The 27,052-nt window shown below is 42.3% G+C and overlaps 2 protein-coding genes and 1 pseudogene across 3 annotated transcripts in view; 2 read left to right on the top strand and 1 right to left on the bottom strand.

The window, feature by feature from the left end:
• Positions 1-1,683: 1,683 nt before the first annotated feature.
• On the top strand, positions 1,684-15,556 carry LOC311142419 (lens fiber membrane intrinsic protein-like; annotated as a pseudogene). The gene is made up of 4 exons: positions 1,684-1,923; positions 2,294-2,443; positions 13,434-13,568; positions 15,495-15,556. The product of its transcript is annotated as a lens fiber membrane intrinsic protein-like (transcript).
• Positions 15,557-19,105: 3,549 nt separating this feature from the next.
• LOC311142320 (brain-specific homeobox protein homolog) lies at positions 19,106-20,408 on the top strand (the record flags this gene model as incomplete). Its single annotated transcript, XM_084177947.1, has 3 exons — positions 19,106-19,358; positions 19,879-20,069; positions 20,166-20,408. The coding sequence occupies 3 exons, from the start codon at positions 19,106-19,108 to the stop codon at positions 20,406-20,408; spliced, it is 687 nt and encodes a 228-aa protein (XP_084034073.1).
• A 4,543-nt stretch (positions 20,409-24,951) lies between these two features.
• Positions 24,952-27,052, bottom strand: part of jhy (junctional cadherin complex regulator) — a gene marked incomplete at both ends in the record, with an annotated part of 52,905 nt that continues 50,804 nt past the window's right edge. The window contains 3 exons of the mRNA XM_084178556.1: positions 24,952-25,173; positions 25,985-26,125; positions 26,811-26,897. Coding sequence (XP_084034682.1) covers positions 24,952-25,173; positions 25,985-26,125; positions 26,811-26,897 — 450 coding nt within the window. The remainder of the gene's footprint in view (positions 25,174-25,984; positions 26,126-26,810; positions 26,898-27,052) is intronic.

The following is a 27,052-nucleotide window of genomic DNA, read 5'->3' as shown; positions in this document are numbered from 1 at the left end:
ATTTACAGAATAAACAAATACTGTTGAATCAAAAGTGTGTCAAGGAAAGAATAATAATTAGGAGAATATTTGCTACATTTCCTTATGTTTTGGGAATTAAAATAATTAGTGCTGGTTGAGGCAGAGCCTCTAATTTAACGCCTGGCCTGCTCTCCACTATAGCTGCTTCAGCCCTCCACTTTCAAACAAAACCATCCAGTCATCAGTATTACTTCAACCTGCCAGCTTTAGACATTTCTGTTTTTTCAGCAGATTCCCAAACGACAAAACTAGTTGCGCTGATTGGCTAGCTCTCCGCCTGTCCCTTTGTCTGCCTTCTCCGTTTGTTCTATCCCCCATTTCCCTATTCACCGACTCAAACGATAGTGCTATTAGCCTGCTGGAAATCTGCCTGTCTTGGCATTATAGGGGCCTTGTTGTATTTTGTCAGGCAACCCAACTTTAATACAGAGTCACTTAGTCTTCATAAAAGGAGTCGATTAAGGTAAGCTTGTCAGCGTGTGGTTGAATTTATGCAATAATATCATCCATCTTGAAAATAATGAATTATGATTTAGTGTGTTCGTGTGTGCCCGTCAATCTCTGATTCTTTCCAGTATATGAAAAAAAAGAGTCAGTCATTCAGGGTAAAAAATGAGGGTCAGTCATTGCTGATGTTAAATATTGGTATAGTGCTCCAAAACATTTCATTTTTAAATGATCAAATAGGCACATGCTATCTGCTGTATTAAGAAAACTATAAAATAATTTGTGTTTGGGAATAATCTGGTTATTGAACCACTGAGAAATATTGACCAAATTTGTAGCCTATAGAATCAGTTTTCAATAAACTATTGTAAAATCCCCACCAAATTATAACCAACAATTTTGTTGACGTAAATAGGGTATGGATGGAAATGTAGGGTATGGCGACATATCGGTGACACCAAAAACAACTAGGTTGCCCTCTTCTGGCCAGTGTAAAACTGATTGATGATTGATGGGAGTGTCTATGGCTAATTTGTTTCTGCTCTCACGGTAAGAAAAGTAGAGCTGTATTTGAAAGGGACAGATTTAATGTGAATTTATTTTACAAATGCAAATGTTATTTTTTTCTGATATATTGGCACTCAGTGCTGGCAATGAAATATTAGCATTAGTACATTTTTCAGTATTTGGGTCAGTTTTACAGTAGTTATTTCTGGAATAGCAACAAATGTGATCACAAATTATCCTTTGAAACATACTCAGGGTTGAGATTGAGAAGCCGCTATAAGAACAGCAATACATAGAGCCACAAAGAAACCCACATAAAATGTGGATCTACTATATTTGCAATGGTTATTAAAATTATGTTCTGGATTTTACCAGACATAACCTGCCATGTCAATCTTTTGAAGTTCAAATAAATGTGGAATTGAAATGAGAATGACCAGGGTTTGGAACAAGTGACAAATACATGTATCAAATATCAAAGTTATCCTGGGCAGATGCCCTGAGTGAAGCTCTATAATATAAAATGGCCCATCCTTTCCCACTGATCTCTCAGAGAACAAAGTGGACCTCAGAATAGACACATGCATGCGACCCCTCGGCTCAATCCAGTGGAAATTATGTGTTAATTACAATGCAATTACCAACACTTAGGGCCTCTCTCCCTGAAGTGTGCGTGTGTGTTGAGAGGGGGCCGCGGCTGACCCCTGTATGCTAAGTGACCTCACACTCATCATTGTGTGTGCCTTGTTTGTGTGTCAGTTCGCAGGTGCAGGATGTACAGCTTCATGGGCGGAGGGCTGTTCTGTGCAGGCGTGGGGAACATCCTCCTGATTGTTTCCACGGCAACCGATTATTGGATGCAGTACCGGCACTCCAACAACTACATGCATCAGGGCCTGTGGCGGTACTGCATGCCGGGGAAATGCTTCACACACAACGACAGCATTGGTGAGGAATACAGCCAGTGCACAAAATGCTGTCATAACACTGTCATAACACCCAACACATGTCATAGCAAGCCATAAATGTTATATGAGCAGTGCTATTTCCATGTTATGTGCCATGTCAGTGGTATGGCTCATGAATCACGATATGATGTGATGGGAGCTATACCAATCACACCACAGCTTGTTGATTTTGGCAGGAAAGCGTCATTATCCTTGTCACAGCATGAGCATCAAGGCTTTCCATAACAAGATTCATATTTGCCAAGCACAGTCCAAACGTGTCATCAATATGGGTAGTTTCAGGTCAGAACAGGCCAGGGTCAGTCTCTCTTGTACCCTGACAACTCCTGTTAACCTTTGACCCCCTACAGCCCACTTGGACGCCACCCGAGCACTCATGATCCTCTCCCTCCTGGCCTGTTTCATTGGAATCATCATCGGCATCATGGCCTTCATCCACTCCTCGTTCTTTGACAGGTTTGACAAAACCTTTGCTGCAAGCATATTGTTCTTCATCTCATGTAAGTTGGGTTCATTTACTATTTTACACTTATTTTACACATTTTACATAGGGCGTTTTCACATATGAAATGATGTACTATGGTTTGGTTTCCTGGAGCGTTTTTGTGGGAATACTACAGAATACATTTTGCTTTCACAAGACCTGAAATAACCGTTTCAGGGTGCGATTAGCAAGACGCACATTCTACATGAAGTTAGCGAGCTAGCTTGTTTACAATGGGCAAAAAAGTTCCATGCGATCCGCGCTACCGCGTCACAATACCTGGTGCTCTGGTCCTGGATCTTGGACCCACTACTCACGCAGGTCCAGGATTCGTGTCAGCCAGGGTTTGTTTGAGTTTCACACATGCTTTATAGCACGGATCAGGGTACCAAACGCTGCGGGATCCAGATCATAAGGGGATATGTGAAAGTGCCCATACTGTTTGGGTTTCTTTCCATGTCAAATGTTGTAACTGTATGAGAAGTGATATAAGGTTGTTATCCTTATTTGTTTGATGCTGAATACAACTTTTAGTTCAAACTCAAAGATTTTGTCGGTCGAATGGTGTGTAATTGTTTTTATGAACCACATGGTTTTTGAAGAATATAACTTAAACACACCAGGCAAAATTTGGCATAGGATATCATAATGAAATAATTGCAGTGGCGAACCTAGCTTTGGGACACAACATCAGGAGTCTGTGTATTTGTTGGACTCTCTGAGTTGTTCATCGTTCTGGTGGTTGGTGACAGAACATATGTATAATCTCTAGGAACTCTACTTACCAGACGTAAAGTGAAATGTGTCCCTCACTATCAAATAAACGACAGAATCCAACTTTTGTCCGAACCACACCATATTCCCGCCGAGTTAGACAGCAGGCTGCCATTAGACCACACACTTCACGCGAGACTTCCTACCACGAAATCTACCACTGTTTACACAGCAGGAATATGGTGCGGTTTGGACAAAAGTTGGATTCGGACATTTATTTGATAGCAAGGGACACATTTCACTTTAAGTATGGTAAGTAGAGTTCCTAGAGATTCTACATATGCTTTTGTTATGGTATGGTTATTTTCCGTCGCCAACCACCAGAACGATGCACAACTCAGGGAGTCCAACCAATACACAGACTCCCAATGTTGTGTCCCAAAGCTATGGCAAATCGGGACTATAAGACCTACACCTTCAGAAGGAACAAAAATCTTCCAATACATTGATTAAACTCAAAAATCAAGAAAATAACAGAAAACATAGCATCACTTAATGCACCCAACATTATATATTCTGTAATCGGACCATTCTAGTTCAAGTGACGGAGGAGCAATGCTTCATTTATGAATGAATCAAACAGGCCTGGCCGCGCTTCGGGCTGCCGCACACAGAGAGACAGAATCAGCATGGACACAACATGTGGCATAGCATAAAATAATGCTACCAGCAAAACAAAAAACACACTGTTTAGACAACCTATGGTAGCCTAACACCACTATCACCAATAGCAACAACAACAGTGTCACGTCAAAGGTGACAGGCTCATGGCACTGAAAAAACAGTGACCGTAATACTTGTGCACTCCATGGCGCTGAAGGAGAAAGTTTAGGTCAAACACACAGACGCGGCTGGTAGACAGGCAGCAGCAGTCACACAGCATCAAATAATGTTACAGAATAAGCAGCCCATTCACTCCAGTAGTCCCCATGAAATCAGAACAATACAAAAGCACAACCATTTCATTTCCAAAATGAAATTAACAAAGCAGTTATTACTTCCCATTGCAAATATATTTTATCACGTTCATCACACTAACCGTGATCTAACATTTATATGCAACAATGTTTCACAGTCATTATTTTCAATGAGATAGCTAACAGCAAGCAAGCTGCAACAAAAAGAACAGTGCCATTCACCAGAATATCATTTGTAAACGAAGTTTGAAAGTTAATCCTGAAAAGGGTGATACTAACAAATTAGCAACAACATCCAAATTGAAGTTGATAACAGCTGCTACAGCCTCAGTTGCCATTGTCACACAAGATACAGTGGGGGAAAAAAGTATTTAGTCAGCCACCAATTGTGCAAGTTCTCCCACTTAAAAAGATGAGAGAGGCCTGTAATTTTCATCATGGGTACACGTCAATTATGACAGACAAATTGAGCATTTTTTTCCAGAAAATCACATTGTAGGATTTTTAATGAATTTATTTGCAAATTATGGTGGAAAATAAGTATTTGGTCACCTACAAACAAGCAAGATTTCTGGCTCTCACAGACCTGTAACTTATTCTTTAAGAGGCTCCTCTGTTCTCCACTCGTTACCTGTATTAATGGCACCTGTTTGAACTTGTTATCAGTATAAAAGACACCTGTCCACAACCTCAAACAGTCACACTCCAAACTCCATTATGGCCAAGACCAAAGAGCTGTCAAAGGACACCAGAAACAAAATTGTAGACCTGCCCCAGGCTGGGAAGACTGAATCTGCAATAGATAAGCAGCTTGGTTTGAAGAAATCAACTGTGGGAGCAATTATTAGGAAATGGAAGACATACAAGACCACTGATAATCTCCCTCGATCTGGGGCTCCACGCAAGATCTCACCCCGTGGGGTCAAAATGATCACAAGAACGGTGAGCAGAAATCCCAGAACCACACGGGGGGACCTAGTGAATGACCTGCAGAGAGCTGGGACCAAAGTAACAACGCCTACCATCAGTAACACACTACGCCGCCAGGGACTCAAATCCTGCAGTGCCAGACGTGTCCCCCTGCTTAAGCCAGTACATGTCCAGGCCCATCTGAAGTTTGCTAGAGTGCATTTGGATGATCCAGAAGAGGATTGGGAGAATGTCATATGGTCAGATGAAACCAAAATAGAACTTTTTGGTAAAAACTCAACTCGTCGTGTTTGGAGGACAAAGAATGCTGAGTTGCATCCAAAGAACACCATACCTACTGTAAAGCATGGGGGTGGAAACATCATGCTTTGGGGCTGTTTTTCTGCAAAGGGACCAGGACGACTGATCCGTGTAAAGGAAAGAATGAATGGGGCCATGTATTGTGAGATTTTGAGTGAAAACCTCCTTCCATCAGCAAGGGCATTGAAGATGAAACGTGGCTGGGTCTTTCAGCATGACAATGATCCCAAACACACCGCCCGGGCAACGAAGGAGTGGCTTCGTAAGAAGCATTTCAAGGTCCTGGAGTGGCCTAGCCAGTCTCCAGATCTCAACCCCATAGAAAATCTTTGGAGGGAGTTGAAAGTCCGTGTTGCCCAGCGACAGCCCCAAAACATCACTGCTCTAGAGGAGATCTGCATGGAGGAATGGGCCAAAATACCAGCAACAGTGTGTGAAAACCTTGTGAAGACTTACAGAAAACGTTTGACCTGTGTCGTTGCCAACAAAGGGTATATAACAAAGTATTGAGAAACTTTTGTTATTGACCAAATACTTATTTTCCACCATAATTTGCAAATAAATTCATTAAAAATCCTACAATGTGATTTTCTGGAGAAAAACAATCTAATTTTCTCTGTCATAGTTGACGTGTACCTATGATGAAAATTACAGGCCTCTCTCATCTTTTTAAGTGGGAGAACTTGCACAATTGGTGGCTGACTAAATACTTTTTTTCCCTACTGTAGCTAACATTACTAGTGTTAGCATGGGAAACTTACTGCTTGGCCACTGATTATTTGCTCTTGTGCCCTCAGTAGTGATGTGTGGAGAAAGCCTAGACACCTCACCTTTCTTTAAACGGTCCCACCGTCACTCCAAAATCCTGCTCTAATATAGTTGAATGGCAGAGGCCTTCTGTCCAGATTCTGAAGGCCTACCCAATGGCTGACTGAGCTAGCTAGATTTTTCTACCCAGAGACCACCAAAGAAAAATCCTGATTGGATATTTTTTTCTCTTCAGTATTAACCCTTCTCTATCCAACACAAACTCAAGAGATGAACGCAGAAGATGCTACAATTATTGTAAAGATGAAAAAGAAATTAAAACTACATTTAATTTAAAAAATATATATGTTTTTATAAATCCTTAGGCCTTCTCTGAAGGCCCTCACAGTTCCCCACTGTATAATTGTCTAATTGAAATCTGGTTCTGGTTGAAGCAAGGTCAGATTCTCAAATTATAACTATAACTGGCTAGATTTCCATCCAAATGTTGACAGATTTTCATGCGACTTTTCTAAAATCCGTATAAAAACAATTTGCTCATTTTCCCACCAGATATGTGTTTCCATCAAATTGACTTGTTGCAGATAAAAGGCTATGCGTGATGACATGGTGAACATAAAAATTACTTTTGCGGTTAAATTCCCATGTGCCAAATAAAAAATACAAGTTAAATGGGTTTCCATCACATTTTCTACTGATGGTTTTGGCAACAGCTCACAGATACAGTGCGGGTACAGCCTATACATGATGAGATTATTATGGACAAAAGAGCAAGATCATTTTTATTTGTCAAATGGCAGCCAAGCATTATCATCATGTCACCAGAATAAGACCCTCAATATTTATTGGAAAGGAGCATCAAACTCATCACCATGCACTTTCACCACCCTGTGAAGTTCATCATAACTTATTTCATATGTAGCCTAATAAACTGCATGCTTTCCCGAGTCATAATGGGAGGACCACACAACATATCATTGCATGACTCCAAGTTTACTTTGATATGATGGTTATTAGGCCTATATCAATATTTGTGCATAAATCAATTTCCACCACCATTTTTCGCATTAATTTATTTTATCAACAAAAAGATCCCACCCTGTGTAGCATATTTTGTTTGTCAACATTTGGAAAGTTTACCAACAAATGTGTTTTTTCCATCAGGCCTGTCATTACATTTGTTATCCGACATGTAGCCTACTTTACTCGCATAAAAGCTTGGATGGAAACCTGGTTACTGACTATAAAAAGTGCTATTTTGGTTGTTATCTGGGTAGTTTGGTCCACTATGCAGAATCTCATGAATTATGTATAAAAAATTAATAAACACATTTTTCTGTGTTTCAATGTATTTCCAGGGACTTTAAATATTGTAATATTGTTTACATTTTTGCATGTGTCTGCCCTTGTGTTTGGCACTTTCAACATGAACCTGAAACAATACTAGAAAATAAGATCTTAGTTCCATCTTATTATTGACTAAATCTAGCCTATGGTTTACTAATTAGACATACAAAAGGAAATCAGACACTCCCCAACAGCAAACGGTTCACTAAATGTGTTACGGCTATGGTTCAACCCAGCACTCAGAGAAACCAACACGACAAAGGGAGTGGAAGAAACAAAAATATTTTAATAAAAGTTCAAATTGTCTTAGTCCAAAAACAACTGAAGTAAAGGAACAGAGTGGGCTAGTCGGCTCCGGAGGAAGGAGAGGCTGAGGCAGGCAGGCAGGCAGGCAGACCGACAGGCAGGAAGGCAGGTATGACTGAACTGAAGACAAAACAAACGACAGGTTAAGGAGAGTGGAGAGCCAGGCTGAAGACAAAGACAAAATAACTTTACTGGTGAGCCAAGTTACCGCTCTGGTAAGAACAACGATCTGGCGCCGGTGGAGAGCCATGCCCAGGAATAAGTAGTGTAGGTTGATGAGAGAATAGGATGCAGCTGCGTAGGCAGGAATCACTGGAAACAACCCGCAGCTGCACAGGAGAGGCAGATCCTGAGCCCGCCCCCTGCTCCACTCCAGACACACCCACATAAAGGGGACAAACACACATACAACAGAAAAAGAGGGGACAAAACAAGGAGGAAGGGAAACAGAACAGGGAGAGACAAGCTGCCCACATAACAGTACCCCCCCCCTCAATGGTCGCCACCTGGCGACCCACCAGGCCTGTCAGGGTTGTCGTGATGGAAGTCCGTGATCAGCTGAGGATCCAACACAAAACGCTTAGGGACCCAAGACCTCTCCTCTGGTCCATAACCTTCCCAATCGACTAGGTATTGGAGACCCCTACCCCGCCTCCGAGAGTCCAGGAGCCTACTGACGGTGTAGGCCGGATGGTCGTCAATGAGGCGAACAGGTGGAGGTGGATCAGCCGGCGGACACAAAAGGCTGGAGGACACAGGTTTCAGTTGGGAGACGTGGAAGGTAGGGTGTATCTTCATGGCTGAAGGCAACTTCAAACGAACCGCAGCGGGGTTAATAATGGACTCCACCACAAACGGACCCAGGTACCGAGGAGACAGCTTGCGTGATTTGGTACGAAGAGGTACGTTCTTAGATGACAGCCAAACCTCTTGACCAGGATGAAACACAGGTGCGGGAGTCCTGCTCCTATCCGCTGTTGTCTTGTTCCTGTCGGTGGTCCGAAGCAATGCTTCCCGAGCGTCGCTCCACACTCTCTGGCAGCGGCGGAGGTTCTCCTGAACCGAAGGAACAGCCAATTCCTTCTCCTGAGCAGGAAACAGAGGGGGTTGATAACCCATGGTAACCTCGAAGGGTGAAAGACCGGTGGCAGAGGCGGTGAGGGAGTTGTGGGCGTACTCTATCCAGGGCAGATGTTTAGCCCAGGATGATGGATGTTGAGCAGCCACACACCGAAGGGTTGCTTCGAGGTTCTGATTGGCTCTTTCTGTTTGACCGTTGGTCTGGGGATGAAACCCTGAGGACAGACTAACGGAAGCACCCAAAGCAGAACAGAAACCCTTCCAAACACGGGAAGTAAACTGTGGGCCTCTATCAGATACGATGTCCACAGGTATTCCATGGGGACGGAATACATGTTGGACTAGGAGGTCCGCTGTCTCACTGGCAGACGGTAATTTTGGTAATGCTATATAGTGGACAGATTTAGAGAATCTGTCCACAATGGTAAGTATAGTATCATTACCTTCAGACTTGGGTAGGCCGGTGACAAAATCCATGGCAATGTGGGACCAGGGACGGCTGGGAACTGGGAGGGGTAGCAGCAGCCCCGAAGGGGACTGATGGGAGGCTTTGCCCCGAGCACAGGTTGAACAGGCTGCCACAAAAGCCCGAACGTCAGTTTCCATTGAAGGCCACCAAAAATGTCTCCTAAGCAGCGTCAACGTGCGTCTCATCCCAGGGTGACCAGCAAAACGGGAGGTGTGAATCCACTGCAACACCTGAGACCGGACCGTCTCGGGAACAAAGAGTAGGTTGGGAGGTCCATCACCCGGTCCCGGGTCCGTGGCAAGTGCAGTCTTCACAAGAGACTCGATCTCCCACTGAACAGCCGCCACGACGCATGAGGAAGGCAGGACTGCCTCAGGCTCGCTGGTCTCCGAAGGGTCAGCAAACTGGCGGGACAAAGCATCTGGTTTAACATTTCTTGACCCCGGTCTGTATGTAAGAATAAAGTTAAACCTACTAAAAAACAGGGCCCATCTGGCTTGGCGTGAGTTGAGTCTCTTAGTGGCTTGGATGTAAGCCAAGTCTTTGTGGTCAGTCCAGACCACAAACGGCAATTCAGCTCCATCCAGCCAGTGCCGCCATTCTTCCAGTGCAAGCTTGACCGCCAGCAGTTCCCGGTTTCCAACGTCGTAATTCCGTTCTGTGGGTGACAATTTCTTGGAGAAGAAAGCACAGGGGTGAAGCCTCTGGTCAGTGGGGGAGCGCTGGGAGAGGACTGCTCCCACACCTGAGTCCGACGCGTCCACCTCCACAACAAACTGCAGAGAGGTATTGGGGTGTATCAACACGGGGGAGGTGGAAAACAGTTCCTTCAAAACCCCTACCGCCTGCTCCGCCTCAGGGGACCACCGAAAAGGGACTTTAGGAGATGTGAGTCTTGTAAGGGGTGCCACCACTCTACTAAAACCCTTAATGAATCTACGGTAGAAGTTAGCAAAGCCCAAAAATCGTTGAAGTTGCTTACGGGTGGTGGGTGTGGGCCATTCCGTCACTGCCCGGATCTTCTCGGGGTCCGCCTTCACCTGCCCGCTCTCAATTATGAATCCAAGGAACGATGTAGACTGTTTGTGGAACTCACACTTCTCTGCTTTGACGTACAGCTTGTTCTCCAAGAGCCGTTGAAGGACTTGACGGACGTGTGACTCATGCTCCTCGGGTGACTTGGAAAAAACAAGAATATCATCCAGGTATACAAAGACAAAACGGTTCAAAAAATCCCTAAGAACATCGTTCACCATGGCTTGGAAAACCGCAGGGGCATTTGAAAGCCCAAAGGGCATGACCAAATACTCAAAATGTCCCAGTGGAGTGTTGAAAGCGGTTTTCCACTCATCTCCCTTTCGGATTCGGACAAGGTGATAAGCATTCCTGAGGTCGAGCTTGGAAAACACTGTGGCGCCATGCAGAGGTTCAAAAGCTGAGTTGATGAGTGGAAGGGGATACTTGTTTTTAACAGTTATGTTGTTTAAACCCCTGAAATCGATACAGGGGCGTAACGACTTGTCCTTCTTTTCCACGAAAAAGAAACCTGCACCCAAAGGAGACGACGAGGGACGGATTATGCCCGAGACCAGAGAATCACCAATGTACTGCTCCATTGCCTCTCTTTCCGGTCGGGACAGATTGTATAACCGACTAGAGGGCAAGGGAGCACCAGGAAGCAGTTCAATAGGGCAATCATAAGGCCTGTGTGGTGGTAGAGACAGAGCCTTGTCCTTACTGAAAACCTCCGCTAGGTCATGGTATTCTTTGGGGACAGATGACAGATCAAGAGGAGCTGAGGGAGGAGTTGGGTTACACTTAGTGGGGGGAACCGCTGACCTCAGGCACTCGGAATGGCAGTTAGTGCTCCAACTGAAAATGGTGTGACGTGTCCAATCAATTTGTGGGTTGTGAAGAGCCAACCAGGGGAAGCCAAGGATTAGGGAGGTAGCTGAGCCAGACATAACTCTTAGCTGAATGCTTTCACAATGATTGCCAGAAATCACTAGGGAAACGGGGGTGGTTTGATGAGTTATCTCCGCGAGGAGGCGCCCATCAAGGGCTGTGACCCGGATGGGGGTAGGTAGTGGCTCCATGGGGATACGAGCTTGTGTAACGAACTGGTGGCTAATAAAGTTATCTTCTGCACCTGAGTCTATGAGAGCTGAGAGTGGCAGGGAATGACTCTGGAAACGTAAGGTTACAGGTACTTGTAATCGGGGAATGATGGGTTCAGGATCTAACTCTGGGCTCGCAAGTAGACCCACCGTTACGAGCGAGCCTTGTCTTTTGGCCGCTTAGGGCATGTAGCCAGAATGTGTGTGGCGTCTCCACAGTACAGGCACTCACCCGCCTGGAGGCGCCGTTGCCGCTCAGCTGGAGGTAGTCGAGCTCGACCCACTTGCATAGGTTCCTCCTCTGTGCTCGGGATGGAATCAGGAACAAGAAGCTGCCGACTCCGGAGAGGCGAGACTCGAGTGGTTGGAGGCTGGGGAACTCGTCCTCCTAGATGTGGCCGATCGCCTCTCTCCCGACGCCTCTCCCGCAACCGATTGTCTAGCTTGATGGACAGGGAAACGAGAGAATGTAAATCATGTGGCTCATCACGAGCAGCCAGTTCATCCTTAATGGCTTCATTTAAACCGTTTAGGAATGCTCCTTGAAGTGCCACATTGTTCCACTTGGAGTCCGCTGCCAACGTCCAGAACTCAATAGAGTACTCTGCCACACTGTTAGAACCCTGCCTCAAATTAAAAAGTATCTTGGAGGAATTACCCACATGGTCAGGATGGTCAAAAACAGTCTTCAATTTAGCAGAGAAATCAGCAAAAGTCAATCCAGTCAAAGTTTGATCTGAACACACAGCCTCAGCCCAAACCAGAGCTTTCCCTCTTAACAGCCCCAGAACATAATGTACCTTAGATGAATCAGTAGAAAACGACAGTGGTCTCTGCCGAAAAATCAAGTCACACTGAAGCAAAAATCCCCGGCACTTGTCCAATTCTCCATTGAATGGTTCAGGCGACGTGACAGGGGGTTCCCGACGGAACGAAGCCTGCCTAGTGTCCGAGGAAACAACTTGGGGTGCATCAAACTGGGGGTCAAAGAGAGATGGAGAACTGATAACAGACAATTTAGAGATGTGTGTAGTTAACTGAGTCACCTGGTTCAGCAGTTGATGATTATCTTCCACAAGAGTCCGAATCAACTGGTCATGCTGTCCTAGCAACGTTCCTTGAGCCTGGATCGCTTGTTGGAAGCTGTCTTTGTTTGCCCCGTGCTGTTTCTCTGTTGGGTCCATGGCCAGATCGTTCTGTTACGGCTATGGTTCAACCCAGCACTCAGAGAAACCAACACGACAAAGGGAGTGGAAGAAACAAAAATATTTTAATAAAAGTTCAAATTGTCTTAGTCCAAAAACAACTGAAGTAAAGGAACAGAGTGGGCTAGTCGGCTCCGGAGGAAGGAGAGGCTGAGGCAGGCAGGCAGGCAGGCAGGCAGGCAGGCAGGCAGACCGACAGGCAGGAAGGCAGGCAGGTTGGGAGGTATGACTGAACTGAAGACAAAACAAACGACAGGTTAAGGAGAGTGGAGAGCCAGGCTGAAGACAAAGACAAAATAACTTTACTGGTGAGCCAAGTTACCGCTCTGGTAAGAACAACGATCTGGCGCCGGTGGAGAGCCATGCCCAGGAATAAGTAGTGTAGGTTGATGAGAGAATAGGATGCAGCTGCGTAGGCAGGAATCACTGGAAACAACCCGCAGCTGCACAGGAGAGGCAGATCCTGAGCCCGCCCCCTGCTCCACTCCAGACACACCCACATAAAGGGGACAAACACACATACAACAGAAAAAGAGGGGACAAAACAAGGAGGAAGGGAAACAGAACAGGGAGAGACAAGCTGCCCACATAACAAAATGAGTGTGCATAATTGTGTATCAGTGTTGAAATTGATCAGTATCCACTGACATCACAATTTGACAGATTTACATGTTAAAACCTAAAGCATAAAACTCTTAAGACTTTTAAGAATCAAAGAAATGCCAAAACATGGATGCCATCGTTAAATGATGTGATGTTGCAGTAAGTAGTTTGCTCTCCTCTTTCTCTCCAGGCTTTTTCGTGTTGCTAGCAATGGCAGTGTACACTGGCCTGACGATTCATTACTATGGTAAACGCTATGGCAACTGGAGGTTTTCCTGGTCCTACATCATCGGCTGGGTGTCAGTGGTGCTAAACTTATTTTCAGGTAAAACCAAGACAACACTCCCCACATAACATTTAATTGTGAACAAATGTTTTATTTAAGCAAATATATTATTAATACTCCATGGTTAATCCAAGGCCGGTATTCACAAAATGTCTTAGAGCAGAGGACTGATGATCTAGGATCAGTTTTGTCTTTTAATCATAATGAATAAGAGGAGGGGGACCAGATCCTAAAATCAGCACTCCTATCCTGAATGGCTTTGTGAATATGGAATAAGGAGTATTATAAAGGAACATTATATATGCATTATATTTATTTAACGGTTATTCAGCCAGGTAAGTCATGAGAACAAATGTGTACCAATTCAATTATGAATATGTACAGTCATGGTCAAAAGTTCTTCACAATGTTTGCTGCTTCAGTGTTATGAGATATTTTTGTCAGATGTTACTATGGTATACTGAAGTATAATTACAAGCATTCCATAAGTGTCAAAGGCTTTTATTGACAATTACATTAAGTTTATACAAAGAGTCAATATTTGCAGTGTTGACCCTTCTTTTTCAAGACCTCTGCAATCTGCCCTGGCATGCTGTCAATTAACTTCTGGGCCACATCCTGACTGATGGCAGCCAATTCTTGCATAATCAATGCTTGGAGTTTGTTAGAATTTGTGGGTTTTTGTTTGTCCACCCGCCTCTTGAGGATTGACCACAAGTTCTCAATGGGATTAAGGTCTGAGGAGTTTCCTGGCGAGTGAGCCCACTCCCTTGGCTGAGAAACAGCCCCACACATGAATGGTCTCAGGATGCTTTACTGTTGGCATGACACAGGACTGATGGTAGCGCTCACCTTATCTTCTCCGGACAAGCTTTTTTCTGGATGCCCCAAACAATCGGAAAGGGGATTCATCAGAGAAAATGACTTTACCCCAGTCCTCAGCAGTCCAATCCCTGTACCCTTTGCACAATATCAGTCTGTCCCTGATGTTTTTCCTGGAGAGAAGTGGCTTCCTCGCTGCCCTTCTTGACACCAGGCCATCCTCCAAAAGTATTTGCCTCACTGTGTGTGCAGATGCACTCACACCTGCCTACTGCCATTCCTGAGCAAGCTCTGCACTGGTGGTGCCCCGATCCCGCAGCTGAATCAACTTTAGGAGACGGTCCTGGCGCTTGCTGGACTTTCCTGGGTGCCCTGAAGCATTCTTCTCAACAATTGAACCTCTCTCCTTGAAGTTCTTGATGATCCGATAAATGGTTGATTTAGTTGCAATTTTACTAGCAGCAATATCCTTGCCTGTGAAGCCCTTTTTGTGCAAAGCAATGATGACGGCACGTGTTTCCTTGCAGGTAACCATGGTTAACAGAGGAAGAAAAATGATTTCAAGCACCACCCTCCTTTTAAAGCTTCCAGTCTGTTATTCTAACTCAATCAGCATGACAGAGTGATCTCCAGCCTTGTCCTCGTCAACACTCTCACCTGTGTTAACGAGAGAATCACTGACATGATGTCAGCTGGTCCTTTTGTGGCAGGCCTGAAATGCAGTGGAAATGTTTTTGGGGATTAAGTTCATTTTCATGGCAAAGAGGGACTTTGCAATTAATTGCAATTAATCTGATCACTCTTCACAACATTCTGGAGTATATGCAAATTGCCATCATAAAAACTGAGGCAGCAGACTTTGTGAAAATTAATATTTGTGTCATTCTCAAACATTTTGACCATAACTGTACAGCTCTTAACTACTTGAACAAGCAACAATCTCCTTTCTTGGAATATAGAATTTTGGATGGTCGCTGAATTGTGTTTTATATCAATTTGGTCTACATGCACTTCAGTGTGTGTGTGTGTGTGTGTGTGTGTGTGTGTGTGTGTGTGTGTGTGTGTGTGTGTGTGTGTGCCTGCATGCGTGTGTGTGTGTGTGTGTGTGTACGAGAACATGATGTCTTTGTCTTTTTTTTAAAGGTATATTCTATATGTGTGCCTATCGGATGCACGAATGCCCCAGAAACTCAAACTCTCACTAGAAGACTTCCGAAATTATATGTCTTATATTGAGAGCCACTTGTGGCTGTTCACTGAATTTGAGAGTCAAGATGGATCGACCCACTATTTACTTTTGGAACATGGATTATAGGATTTTAAATGATCTGAATAAAGGACGTTGGGGATAAACATGTCTCCTTTTTAATTATTAAATGATTGTTCTTTTATATTTGTACGTGCCCATTTTTACACGTCAGAAATATTGACAATTTTGACTCTACAGGTCTGATATGGTATATACATTATCTGCAATGCAGACAAACTAACACAGATCTGGTCAAGTAAAATGATCCAAGTACTTAAAATAAAATGTAATAGATGCAGAAATATACTGTCTCCTGTATACAAGCTAGTTACACTTTAGCAGAGTTGGGCAGGCTTTAAGAAATTATAGAACACATCTGTCCAGGGTCAGGCTACAGCAGAAAAGCAAAGTCGTTTTCAAGTGAGTATCTTCTGGATTATTTTAGTAATAGTTTTATAGCATGTAAGGGGATGCACAGTAAGCTGCTATGTTGAACACATAGGCTATTATTACATAGGCTGTCATAAAAAATAATAAAAATAATATGTTTGGATCATACAACAATGTTTTGGTCCTGTGGCAAGCATTCTTGTACAACATGATGGATGATATGCTGTCCAGACTAACTGGATTGGTTAAGTGGAAGACCCCGATAAACCTATTGCATGCAAGATGATAATCTGGTGCAGGGTAAACATATTTGCCAAACATATTGTGTGTGGAATTTGTGTCACGATTTCACTTCGATTGATTAAACATCGACTGAAGTTAATTGATGGTAGTCAGAAATGTTTAGGCCACCATTTCCCGAACTCTGGGGCCCCCAAGGGGCGCACATTTTGTTTTTTGCCCCCCTATCACTACATAGCTGTTTCAAAAAGTAAAAGCTAGATGTGTTGAATATTTGAATCTGCTGTGCAGTGCTAGGGCAAAAACTGAAATGTGCACCCCTTGGGGTCCCCATGACAGAGTGTGGGAAACTCTGGTTTAGGCCTATAGGACAATGTTTTGCGATAAAGGTGTTGGAAAAAAGTATGCATGTTTAAATTAATATGACATTGTCCTGCTGTGTTTCACAATCATTCATCATGTTACATATCAATTGATGCCAAAAAGTCAGTGAAACCTAATTATGTAATAAAGCCTGTCCTCCACGCGCCCGCGCCACTGGTACATGATGGTAAGCCCCGACGCAAAACAAAGACGAATCTCAAAACAATATAAAGCTTATTTGCACTTAATTTGATTTATCTTGTTACCAGATCAATAAATATTGTAACACTGCAAAAAAAATAATAATAATCCAGACGACGTCTCTGAAGCTAATCGATGTATTACCAAATAGAATGCTGCAAGCCTCTTATCGAACGAAATATGCCACTTAAAGGCGCTTTATGGTCAATCCACTATCTACATTGGCCGTGCAGCGTTTACGGTGATAAGGCCTCTGCAGAAATCAGGGCATTCATACTTCTTGGGCTTTGTGAAGCAGCGCAGAGCTGTGGGGAAGGAACTTGTCAAGGAAGTGAGTTTGTGTTTATACAGGACCTCCCGTGGCCCCACCTACCGTCAACCAATCATGTCAATGCGGAACTATACGGAGCCCTCCGCAATTTGGGAGGCGCACAGCATTGCCATAGGAAGCTCAATTTGGCCTCTGCGTGCCACCGGAGGCTCCGAAAATCCGTCACACCATCCATACAGCGCCTCCGACCACATTTTCAGATCAAGCATAAATTGGCTCTTAGGAGTGATGCAATGTCTCCCAGGCACCACAATTTACTTGATGAAATGGCTGTTAAAAGCCGATTAACCCCACCTTGAGAATAGAACGGATCTTATTGACTGTCCGTGCAAAGACGATTTCATCACCATTTGTTCATTTACCCTACTTTCTAATTTTCCTCTAAAACCAACTAGTTACCCTGATGTTCCTTTAAGAAGAATTGAGGAGGCGCACTTGCATCTCAGATGTCTTCTCAATTGAGTCCATGATTTAGCAGGAAAAACGTCGAATACTACTATGCTTTGCAATTATTATTATTAAAAAATGTTCAGCAAGATCATTTGTTCTATAGGTAGCCTTCTTCAGATATGTCAAAAATAGGCCTCAAGAGGATTACCGAAGCCCTTCAAGTCATGTCATATAAGTTCATTCATTCAACTGTCGAATTGTGTAGTTGCCATAAAAGTCTATGATGTTTGGACTCTGTGCTTTGAGAGAGAAACAAACAAACGAAAACAGTACCTCAAGCTGTCACATTTCCAAGTTCATTAAACTTGCGCTAAATGACATTTGGAGTCATTTGCAAGGTGCACATCCATTTTCCTTATACACGCTCATGCATATGGAGGACATGTTTAAATTTTGGCGCAGTAATGCAATTTCGTGAGTAATTGAATCCAGTAATTAATTTGTAATGCCTACCTGATCAAATGGAAATCCTGTCCTCGCGCCCAAGAATTACTACTTCCGCTCTAACATCTCCCCTAATTGCCTAATAGTATTGCAGCGAAAATTCTGCCTGCGTTAAGACACTTTCACATTAGCCAGCGTGATTGGAAATGTGATGACAACACGATATCAACAAATTAAGGCTTCCGTTGCCTAAATGTCGCAGGAGCACCACTTGTACTTTCACAGATTTTAATACCAACAATTACAGCCAATTTAGGGCCGAATTATATCCCCCGCCTCAGCGATCCGCTCAAAATGACTAACTAAGAAAAGATAGTATAGGAAACTGACTAGCCTAGGGATCACTACAACAGGTTACTGTTGCACAAAAAAATAAGTAATGCCATTTAGATCAGTAAATGTTCGTTTTCTGTCGTCTATTTGGGAATGCCAGCAGCAATCCCACAGATGTTAGGAGTCATTAAAAAAGTTTAAGATAGGCTACATGTAGAAAGTGAAACGTTGTGTTGCCTAGTAATGGTGTATGCCTTGTTATAAACGGTTTATGTTAATAAATAGGCTATAAATTGCATAACAAGTTATGTGACATAAATAATAGTTTAATGGCTTAAAAAAGTAGGATATATGTTTCTACTCTAATTTTACTGGAAAAGGGATGAATGAAAGCAAGTTTGACTGAGGCGCGGGAACAACTGCAGGCCTCTGGTGGGAAGGCTGTTTCAGCACCATGGCGAGCGACCCTCCCTCTCCGTCGTCACCATGATTAATCCATACAAAACTAATTCCATGCTCCGCCCCACTGGCGTGCTATTGGCTGATTACAAATCAATTTCACAATTTACCACAGTCGCTCCCCTTGGATAAATAGTAGGCTAATCTACCTCCCACTGGCACTGAATAAATAGTAGGCTAATCTACCTGGCACCACTCACTGGCTGCCACACAGACGAAAATTCTAGCGTTTGAGACTGAGGAGACTGAGGAGACGGGGAAGAAGTTTAGTGCTACCCTTCCCTGGTTTGTTAGGGTGCACATAGCATCAAAACCATACGGACTCAATTTTGAAAGTGTTTTCAGAGATATAAGATGAATCTGAACTACACATCCCCAGTGCCTCAGATGCCAGCCCAGAGGTCAACGTCGTTCTTCATCGAAGATATTTTACTACACAAACCCAAGCCCCTGAGAGAGGTCTTCCACTCGCCGTTCTCAAGCTCTCTGGCGTCCCGAATGCCTCTCCTAGAATATGGATACCCACTGATGCCCACTCCGATACTAGCGCATCACCCGCACCATCCTCTACAAAAGCTGGACCATCACCAGTATTTCTTTACGTCTGGTAAGTCAAGGAAGGCACTGGACTGGTAAATGCATTCATGATGCTAAGGCAGTCAGAGAGTGCAATGACAGTTAAGACATTAACGTTGACATTCCATTAGGCCTATAATGATTTAATAATGTTGTTGCATGTATAATTTCAATTTTAGTAGCCTATTAAACCTAATAGCATGACAAAACGATGGAATTGTCTCGGGCGTTTTACAACAGGTGCATGGGCCTTTTCGCGAGTAAACGTTGGTGGAAAAAACGTTTTCGAATAAATCCAACTCAATCAAAACAAAAACAATTTATACTCCATTATATAATGGTGGGCTAATTATAACGAGGACTAAAGTAATATTCTAACTGTGTGAAGAAATTGCATGAAGTAAAACGCTTTAAAGGTTGATTTAAATAGGCGTATTGATTTGCACACAGGTCTAGAGTTTGACATTTAATTTAACTTAGAAAATGTATCTGTTAATATCATTTTAAATGTTGTGTTGAATTCAATTTTGAGTGCAATATTTATTTCACAGGGATGCAAATGCCGGCTTTATTTCAGCATCATCCAGAGATACCGGGCAAGCATTGCAGACGCAGGAAGGCGAGAACGGTTTTCTCGGATTCTCAACTATCTGGGCTGGAAAAGAGATTTGAGATACAACGGTACCTATCCACGCCAGAACGAGTGGAGTTGGCAACAGCGTTAAGTCTCTCGGAAACCCAGGTAAGAAAACTAACATCACACAATCAACATAGCCTTAGGGATGCTCACATTGTGCTGCAAAGCAAGTTTATGAAATATTCCACCTTTGTCACACAGGTGAAAACATGGTTTCAAAACAGAAGGATGAAGCATAAAAAGCAACTGAGGAAAACACAAGACGACCAGAAAAATCCGAATGATTTAGATAGATCCATGGATAACGCAAGTGAGAGTGAACTCAACGAAAAGAATACAGGTGACGTTAACAGTGGAATCGACCCGGACTCATACATTTTAGAGGAAAATGAGGATGATGTTGATATCGAGGATGACATATGCTCGCCAAAACCTTCACTATAGTGGAAGTGGCAAGTTGTTTTAAAAACAAATAACCATGACCCGCTGTAAATGTAAATATTGAATTGTGTCTTTTCCATATTAAATTATATATTGTTTTTTAAAACAAATCAATGACAATAATGCAAAGTAGTATTTATTCAAGTGTATGCGTAATATGTCACTACACATTCATTTTAGGCTCTGTCTATATTTATGTTTTCCGTGACTGTAAAATGCATCATATCAAACAACTGTACATACAAAATATAATCTGAAGCAATGTTCATTATTAGGATGTTATTATTAATATTATTATTATTATGACTATTATTATCTTCGAATCAAAAGTCAAACAAAAACCAGACATCTTCATTTTAAGATGTTTTTTTTTTGTGAATGTTTAAAGCCACAAGTTGAATATTTTGCGAGAAAATCTTTGAGAAACATTTGTATATTCCTACTTTGATAAACAAAATCTCAATTTCAGCATGTCACATTATTAACATTTATTTTTGCACTTTCGTTCAGGTAGCTTAATCGAAATATGTTGCAGAATATGCCCTTTGAAGTGTTATTGCTTTGCTATTAAAACGTGCATGATAACCATAACTAATTGTTTAGCCTGTACCATTTATCGTGTACATTTGTTGGTTTTATTATTAGGCTAAGGGATTGCAGTTTCATTTTCCTCTAAACTTGGATGAATTGACCAATGTTTCAATTTAATGCCAGTTAATACTTTAGTATTAGTTCGTTATTAATCAATATTTATATCTTTATAGGACACTGGAGATGTAAGTAAAACATATATTTTTGTTTTATTCAAACAGTTTTATAGGAATACTCATAGGTAACTCATAATTATTTTTCGAAAGTAGGCCTAAGCCTACTTTTGAAAAGCAATTTTAGCCAATGTACTTCAATAATAATAGCATCTTCATTATAATTAATTATGGTTATAATAATATTTTTAAGTAGCCTATTATTTTGCATAGGCCTATCCACATTCATACCTTAGGCTTACAGAAAATGCCCCGTCCGTATCTAGAGTAGAGGTCAGTTGTAATAGCTTTTTATTAACACAACCCACCTGTTGAAAAACCCATAGCCACTTAGCTGTGGAGTTAATGTGAATCGGAGGCTGTCTGTTTAAATTGCTCATGCTGTTGTAAACCGTCGACGCCTTGGTAGGTGGAACCCCGCTGAGTGAGGAATACAAGAAAGACTTCACCATACTAAAACAAATAGTTGTTACATGCAACTTGGAGGTAGGTATTCATAAACATTCTCATGACTTTTATTCAACTTGAGTTATTCTGCCACTGGGTCACCAAATGTCTTAGAAAGAGCAGAAAGAAGAGAGTGCACCACTGACTCAAGCAGCCGACTCAAAACAACATAGGCCCCTCACAAATTGCGTTCAATGCTAAGCTAAATGGGGACATTTGGACAGATATTTAAGTCTAAAATGTGTGCATAATGTTGTTGACATTAAAAGTAAACCAATCGTTGGTCTTTGCCTCTCCGTGGTAGAATTTGAATCGAAAGTTCTAGCCTAAAGGAATTAATCGCTGGCATAGTAAAATAGGCTACCAGCCCCAACCAAACTAAATTTGACACCCATGTCAACTGATTTGTTCAGAGAATTTAATACATATTTAACGAATGTTGTAAAACAGAAAACATTTCTGGAAGTATGGAAAGAATGCAGGACAAAATAAAGTAATTCAGTATAGCCTAGAAATTCAGTCAGCTCTTGCAACACAACTGCCACAACTGCCACACCTGAAAACAATATGCATTGATTATTTAAATATTCTCCACCTGTGCCAATCAGCCAACACTTAATTGCTTGGCCAATCAACAGAGACATTAACAGAAAAGGATTTGGACAAATGGCAGCAAAGGGAATTGATAGCCCTTCAGTGTATAATGAATGATACATGGAGATGTTAGTAATAATAATAATTAATTTAAACACAACAGTAAATGTTGGGAGTTTAAATTACAACATTGAAAACAGTGTCCATGTCTTGGTGAAAGTAACTCCTTCTTAACACACACATTTGTAATTTTCTCTGAATAGGATCAAAATCAGTTAGTACACATTCTTAAAAGATACTCACATTAGATAATATTCACTAGTGGCATGCAAACACACACATTTGACATTTGAGAAACATGGATGAACATCTAATTCTGATATGAGACTGTGAGAGTTGGTAGTAGCACTACCCTTTAGGCCTACAGGTGAGTAAGTATGCCAATTTCTTCTGCAATGGCAATGAGTGGTAAAACAAGGGCAGATTTTGTTTAAGTATCATCTCTAGTAGAAAAATACTTTCTTATTCATTTTCCTTTTAGATAATGGGTATTCACCTTTTGCTTTTAACCCCCGAGAAACATAAACACCCAAACACCAAAGGGTTGGAGAAACACGCACGCACACACACACACACACCAACCAAGGAGTTGGAAGCCAGGGTCTGCCTTGGTGCGCCCCTGGAGCAGATTATGGGTTCAGATTTCCTATCAGACTTGGGATTCGACCCTGCAACCCTTCGGTTCCTGGCCCACCTCTCTAACCTCTAGGCGACCTGGCACTTTCCATGTGGGCCACTTGATCTGGAATGCCCTTTAAAAGCATGCACGATGGTGTACTCACACACACAGGCCAAAATCATCAATACCAGCTATTGTTGAACTTACTGAGTCATTTAAATGTGCACCAGGAGGCAGCTCTCCATTAATTTGGAAGGTTTAAATTAACAGGCACATCCAAACAGGATATGCAGCACTCTCCCACCCTTTGAAAAGCAATTCATGTCGTTTTCAAAACATAATGCGGATTGACTGAGAAAATAAAAAGCGTTGAAGAGAATAGGCCGTGCAGAAGGTGATCAATTAAAAGATTAAGCGTTTTGCAACACATGGATGCATCTGCATTTGGACCTAATAGTGGTGCCATCAGCTAATTTTCAGGGGCATGCCGCCTACTCACATCAAAGTGTGCACGTCTGCCCCGGCTATTCCAATCGTCAGAAAGGGATGCTAATTTAGCCCCCTTCATGTGTGGTGGTGAGAGACTCCTTCAATTAACTAGATTTCTATGGCAAAAGAGGGGTGGGGGGAAAGATGCAAAGAGAGTTGGTCTGGATAGGCAGTTTTTCTCATTAATTCAAAAGGTCCCGTATTTATTATTACCCCCACGCATCTGAGGCTTTAACACTAAAAACACAGTGCATCAAAGACGCCATGATGGGTTAAATAGAAATAATAATTAATTAAAATATTACATAGGAGTAAATAGCTCTTTGATAATGATCTGACGGTTCTATTAAAGAAATGGGGATGCTTGAGACTTTGTTTTATTGGGGGGTGATTTTCACTTTAAACTACAGAGAACTAGTTTACAGGCTCTAATCAGGTGGCCTTCAAAGGGTAATCTTTGTTTGACCCATTTGTATCTGTGAAGTAGAGACTGGGGGATACAGGGGGAAACTAATCAGGCATGGAACAAAAAGAGCAGATTATTTCAGATTAACAGCAGCAACCAGGTGCATGAGAGGGTGAAAGGGGACAAATTGGAAATGTGGATAAAATGCCAAAGTGTGAATTACCAACTCGTAACCCCCAAAAATGAGACAATACAGCAGAGTACCGAAAGCTTTTTGATTTAATAATGTATTGTTGAATTTACAGAGGATGTTTCAATGTCAAGAGCTATCAAAACAACAGAGAACAGGCGTAGTACACTGTAGTGTTTCCAAAAAGTGTTATTTGTCATTAGGACAACAATTTGACCATTAGGTCTCTACCAATGGTCTACCCACAGTATTTTTACTCAGTTGCCTACTCCTTGTCATCAAACAACCTACACACAGCTTTAGAAGGTGTACATGTTCTCTCAGATTGTAGTATTGTACTATTATGTGTGGTATTGTACTACAACAACAAACCATATGTGTTATGCCTGAATTGACTTGAGCAGCTGTACTGTATTAGACATTTTCAGGTCATGTGCACTCAGGTCATGACTCATGAGCAATTGTAAGGCAAATAATTTTACCAGAGACATATTCAAGGAATTGAGGAATCATTATCAATAGCCAGAGCATGATTTATCTGAAATGTGTACAAACCATTTGCATATTATTCAAACATCAATATATTACATTACAGTACCATGTTTTCCTATAGTATAAGTTACGGTATGGTACTGTATAAGTACCATGTTTACCTATGGTTTAAGTGCATCAAATCATATGAAAAAACACGCAAGCTATGTTTAACAGCATCATTAGTCGTAAAAAAACGTTCATACAGTAAATGCTTATGTCATCAACCACATACAGACAGGCTACTCTGTAACACGCCAAACTGCAGTTATAGACACAAGCATTAATGAACGATTGCTGCACTAATTCCCTGCTTATTCCTCCATATTGTCTATATAGTCCATATGCTGCGTTTCTTCAAAAGTCGAACGGCCATATCAGCTGTAAGGGGAAACCTCTTGTTGGGTGACTCCAGTGTGCTGTAAAGTGACTGAGCCGGTGCAGTGTCAGATGGCATGCACCACCTTGAAGCGGGCCACAGTCTGTTTCTCCTGCTCGTGCCGTTTCCTCAGGGCCTCCAGTGTGGCCAGCTGGGATAGGTCGAGGCCCTCCAGGAGGCAAGTGTTGCCCCTAAGGGCCCCCTGGGCCATCTCTGGCTCTCTGGTCTTGGGCTGCTGGGCCTGGGTCGCCACCTTGGGCCTCAGGATGCTCCTGGCGTACTCCAGGGCCTGAAATCCAATGGAAATAAAGGTAACATTTTATGTAACACTGCCAGGTATAATGATGATGCCTTATAATACTGTTATAATGCATTGTAAGACTTTCTATGAACATGCTCTTATAATTTCCCATATCATCCCTCCTGACTAAATCACAGCCACCTTGAGTCAATAGAACATTTGCTATAAAGACATAAGATAACATAAAGACTCACGCTTACAAGTAATAAACAAGTAATAAAGCATTATACCTGTAGGATTTAAATAAAGTTTTACATAAATAAAGTTTGGAGATGGAGGGGAAGGTATAACTGCAAGAACTGGGGAAAAAACTATGCTTTCAAATGGCCGATTGAACTTGAGGATCCAACTTTGTAACAAAATGTTGATGTGTCTTTAATTGATCTCAAACTCGCCATCAAGTGACATTTCAGTGCATGGGATTCATTTGTTATCTGTAAATAACAAAAATGGCGACTGGAAGTGCAATACAGACAATGAGCCTATTGTTTTCCAGAGGATGCAGTAATTGTCTCCCATTATCTGAGAGACAAAGACACCACATTGTGTGATGGAGCTGACAGATAATGATGGACAAATTGACTGAAGAAACCGGAAGGAGATGGATGCACTTGAAGCGATGTACTCTCTCTCTCAATCTTTTTTCTCTCTCTTCTTTATCTCTCTCTCTCTCTCTCTTTGTCGCCATTTTTCCACCTCTATCTGACTCTCTCCCTCTCCCTCTCTCTCTCTCTGATTTTCTCTCTGATTCTCTTTCTCTTTCTGTTTCTGATTCTCTCTCAGTCTCTCTCTCTGTTACCTTCCTCCTGGGAACCATGTTGTCCTTGTTGTTGCTGCCCACTGGGTTCCTGGCGGCTGGCAGAAAGGGAATCCTACTTATCTTCTTGTTCTGCTCGCGGATCACATTTGAATACAGCTTCTGTCGTCTCATTTTCTCGGCCTGGGCCACGTTGTGAATGAACAGAGAAAGAAAGAGAGGGAGTAGATGGGGAGATTACAAAAGAGTGGGTTTAATTAACTGGGCCATTTCTCCCTTAAGGCCCTATTCGCTTTGTGTATACCTCGGCGGAGCCTCTCCACACCGCCCAACAAAACCAAATACAACAAACCATTCAGCAGGCCTATCAACATTTACACATATCATTCACTAATAGGGCCGACCCTAGAGACAGAGACGGCCTCAATCTAGTGCAAATTGGCCATACATGCTCACTTTTTACTCTCAGGGATTAACAAAAGATACATCAGACCCCAAATACCATTCAACCTTCCAGGGCTACTCTCATTTGCTTTGTGAATCCAATTGAATCTGTTCAGAACGAGACAAGTCTTTAATGAGAAACAGGGACAGAGGGGCGGGATATAATGGAAGCACAAAGAGGCTATTGAAGATCATCAGCCGAATAAAATGAACCGGGTAAATGGATTTATGAAGCATCTAATTATTACCGTTGTCTGTTTTAGACCTACATTCCTTTTATTTTTTTTAAACAAACACTTAAAAAAAAGTTCAGATTTAAGATTGCTGAATAAAGTAAAGCATAGGGTACAGAATTGCTGGAAGCCATAGGAGTATATTATTCATTTGGTATGACGACTGGTTTTAGGTAGGCAGAGGCACTTACTGTAATTTTTGTGGTGGTGTAATCAGGCCCAAGGCCTCCAAGATTCACATCCTGCTTCAGCTGCTTGTAGTCCTTCAGCGTGTAGGCCTAGGACAATACACACACACACACGCTAAATATTACTAGAGAATACTTATTATAAAGGCATGTAATGACATACACACACATTAAACTTGATACGGAAATTATGCCTACCTAAGTACAGAAATATCTATATTTTGCCTTTACACAGGTTGTTGCTA

This window comes from Coregonus lavaretus (assembly GCF_964263955.1).
Source record: "Coregonus lavaretus genome assembly, chromosome: 15".
Taxonomy (NCBI): Eukaryota; Metazoa; Chordata; class Actinopteri; order Salmoniformes; family Salmonidae; genus Coregonus; species Coregonus lavaretus.
This window is presented reverse-complemented; position numbering and strand designations above follow the sequence as displayed.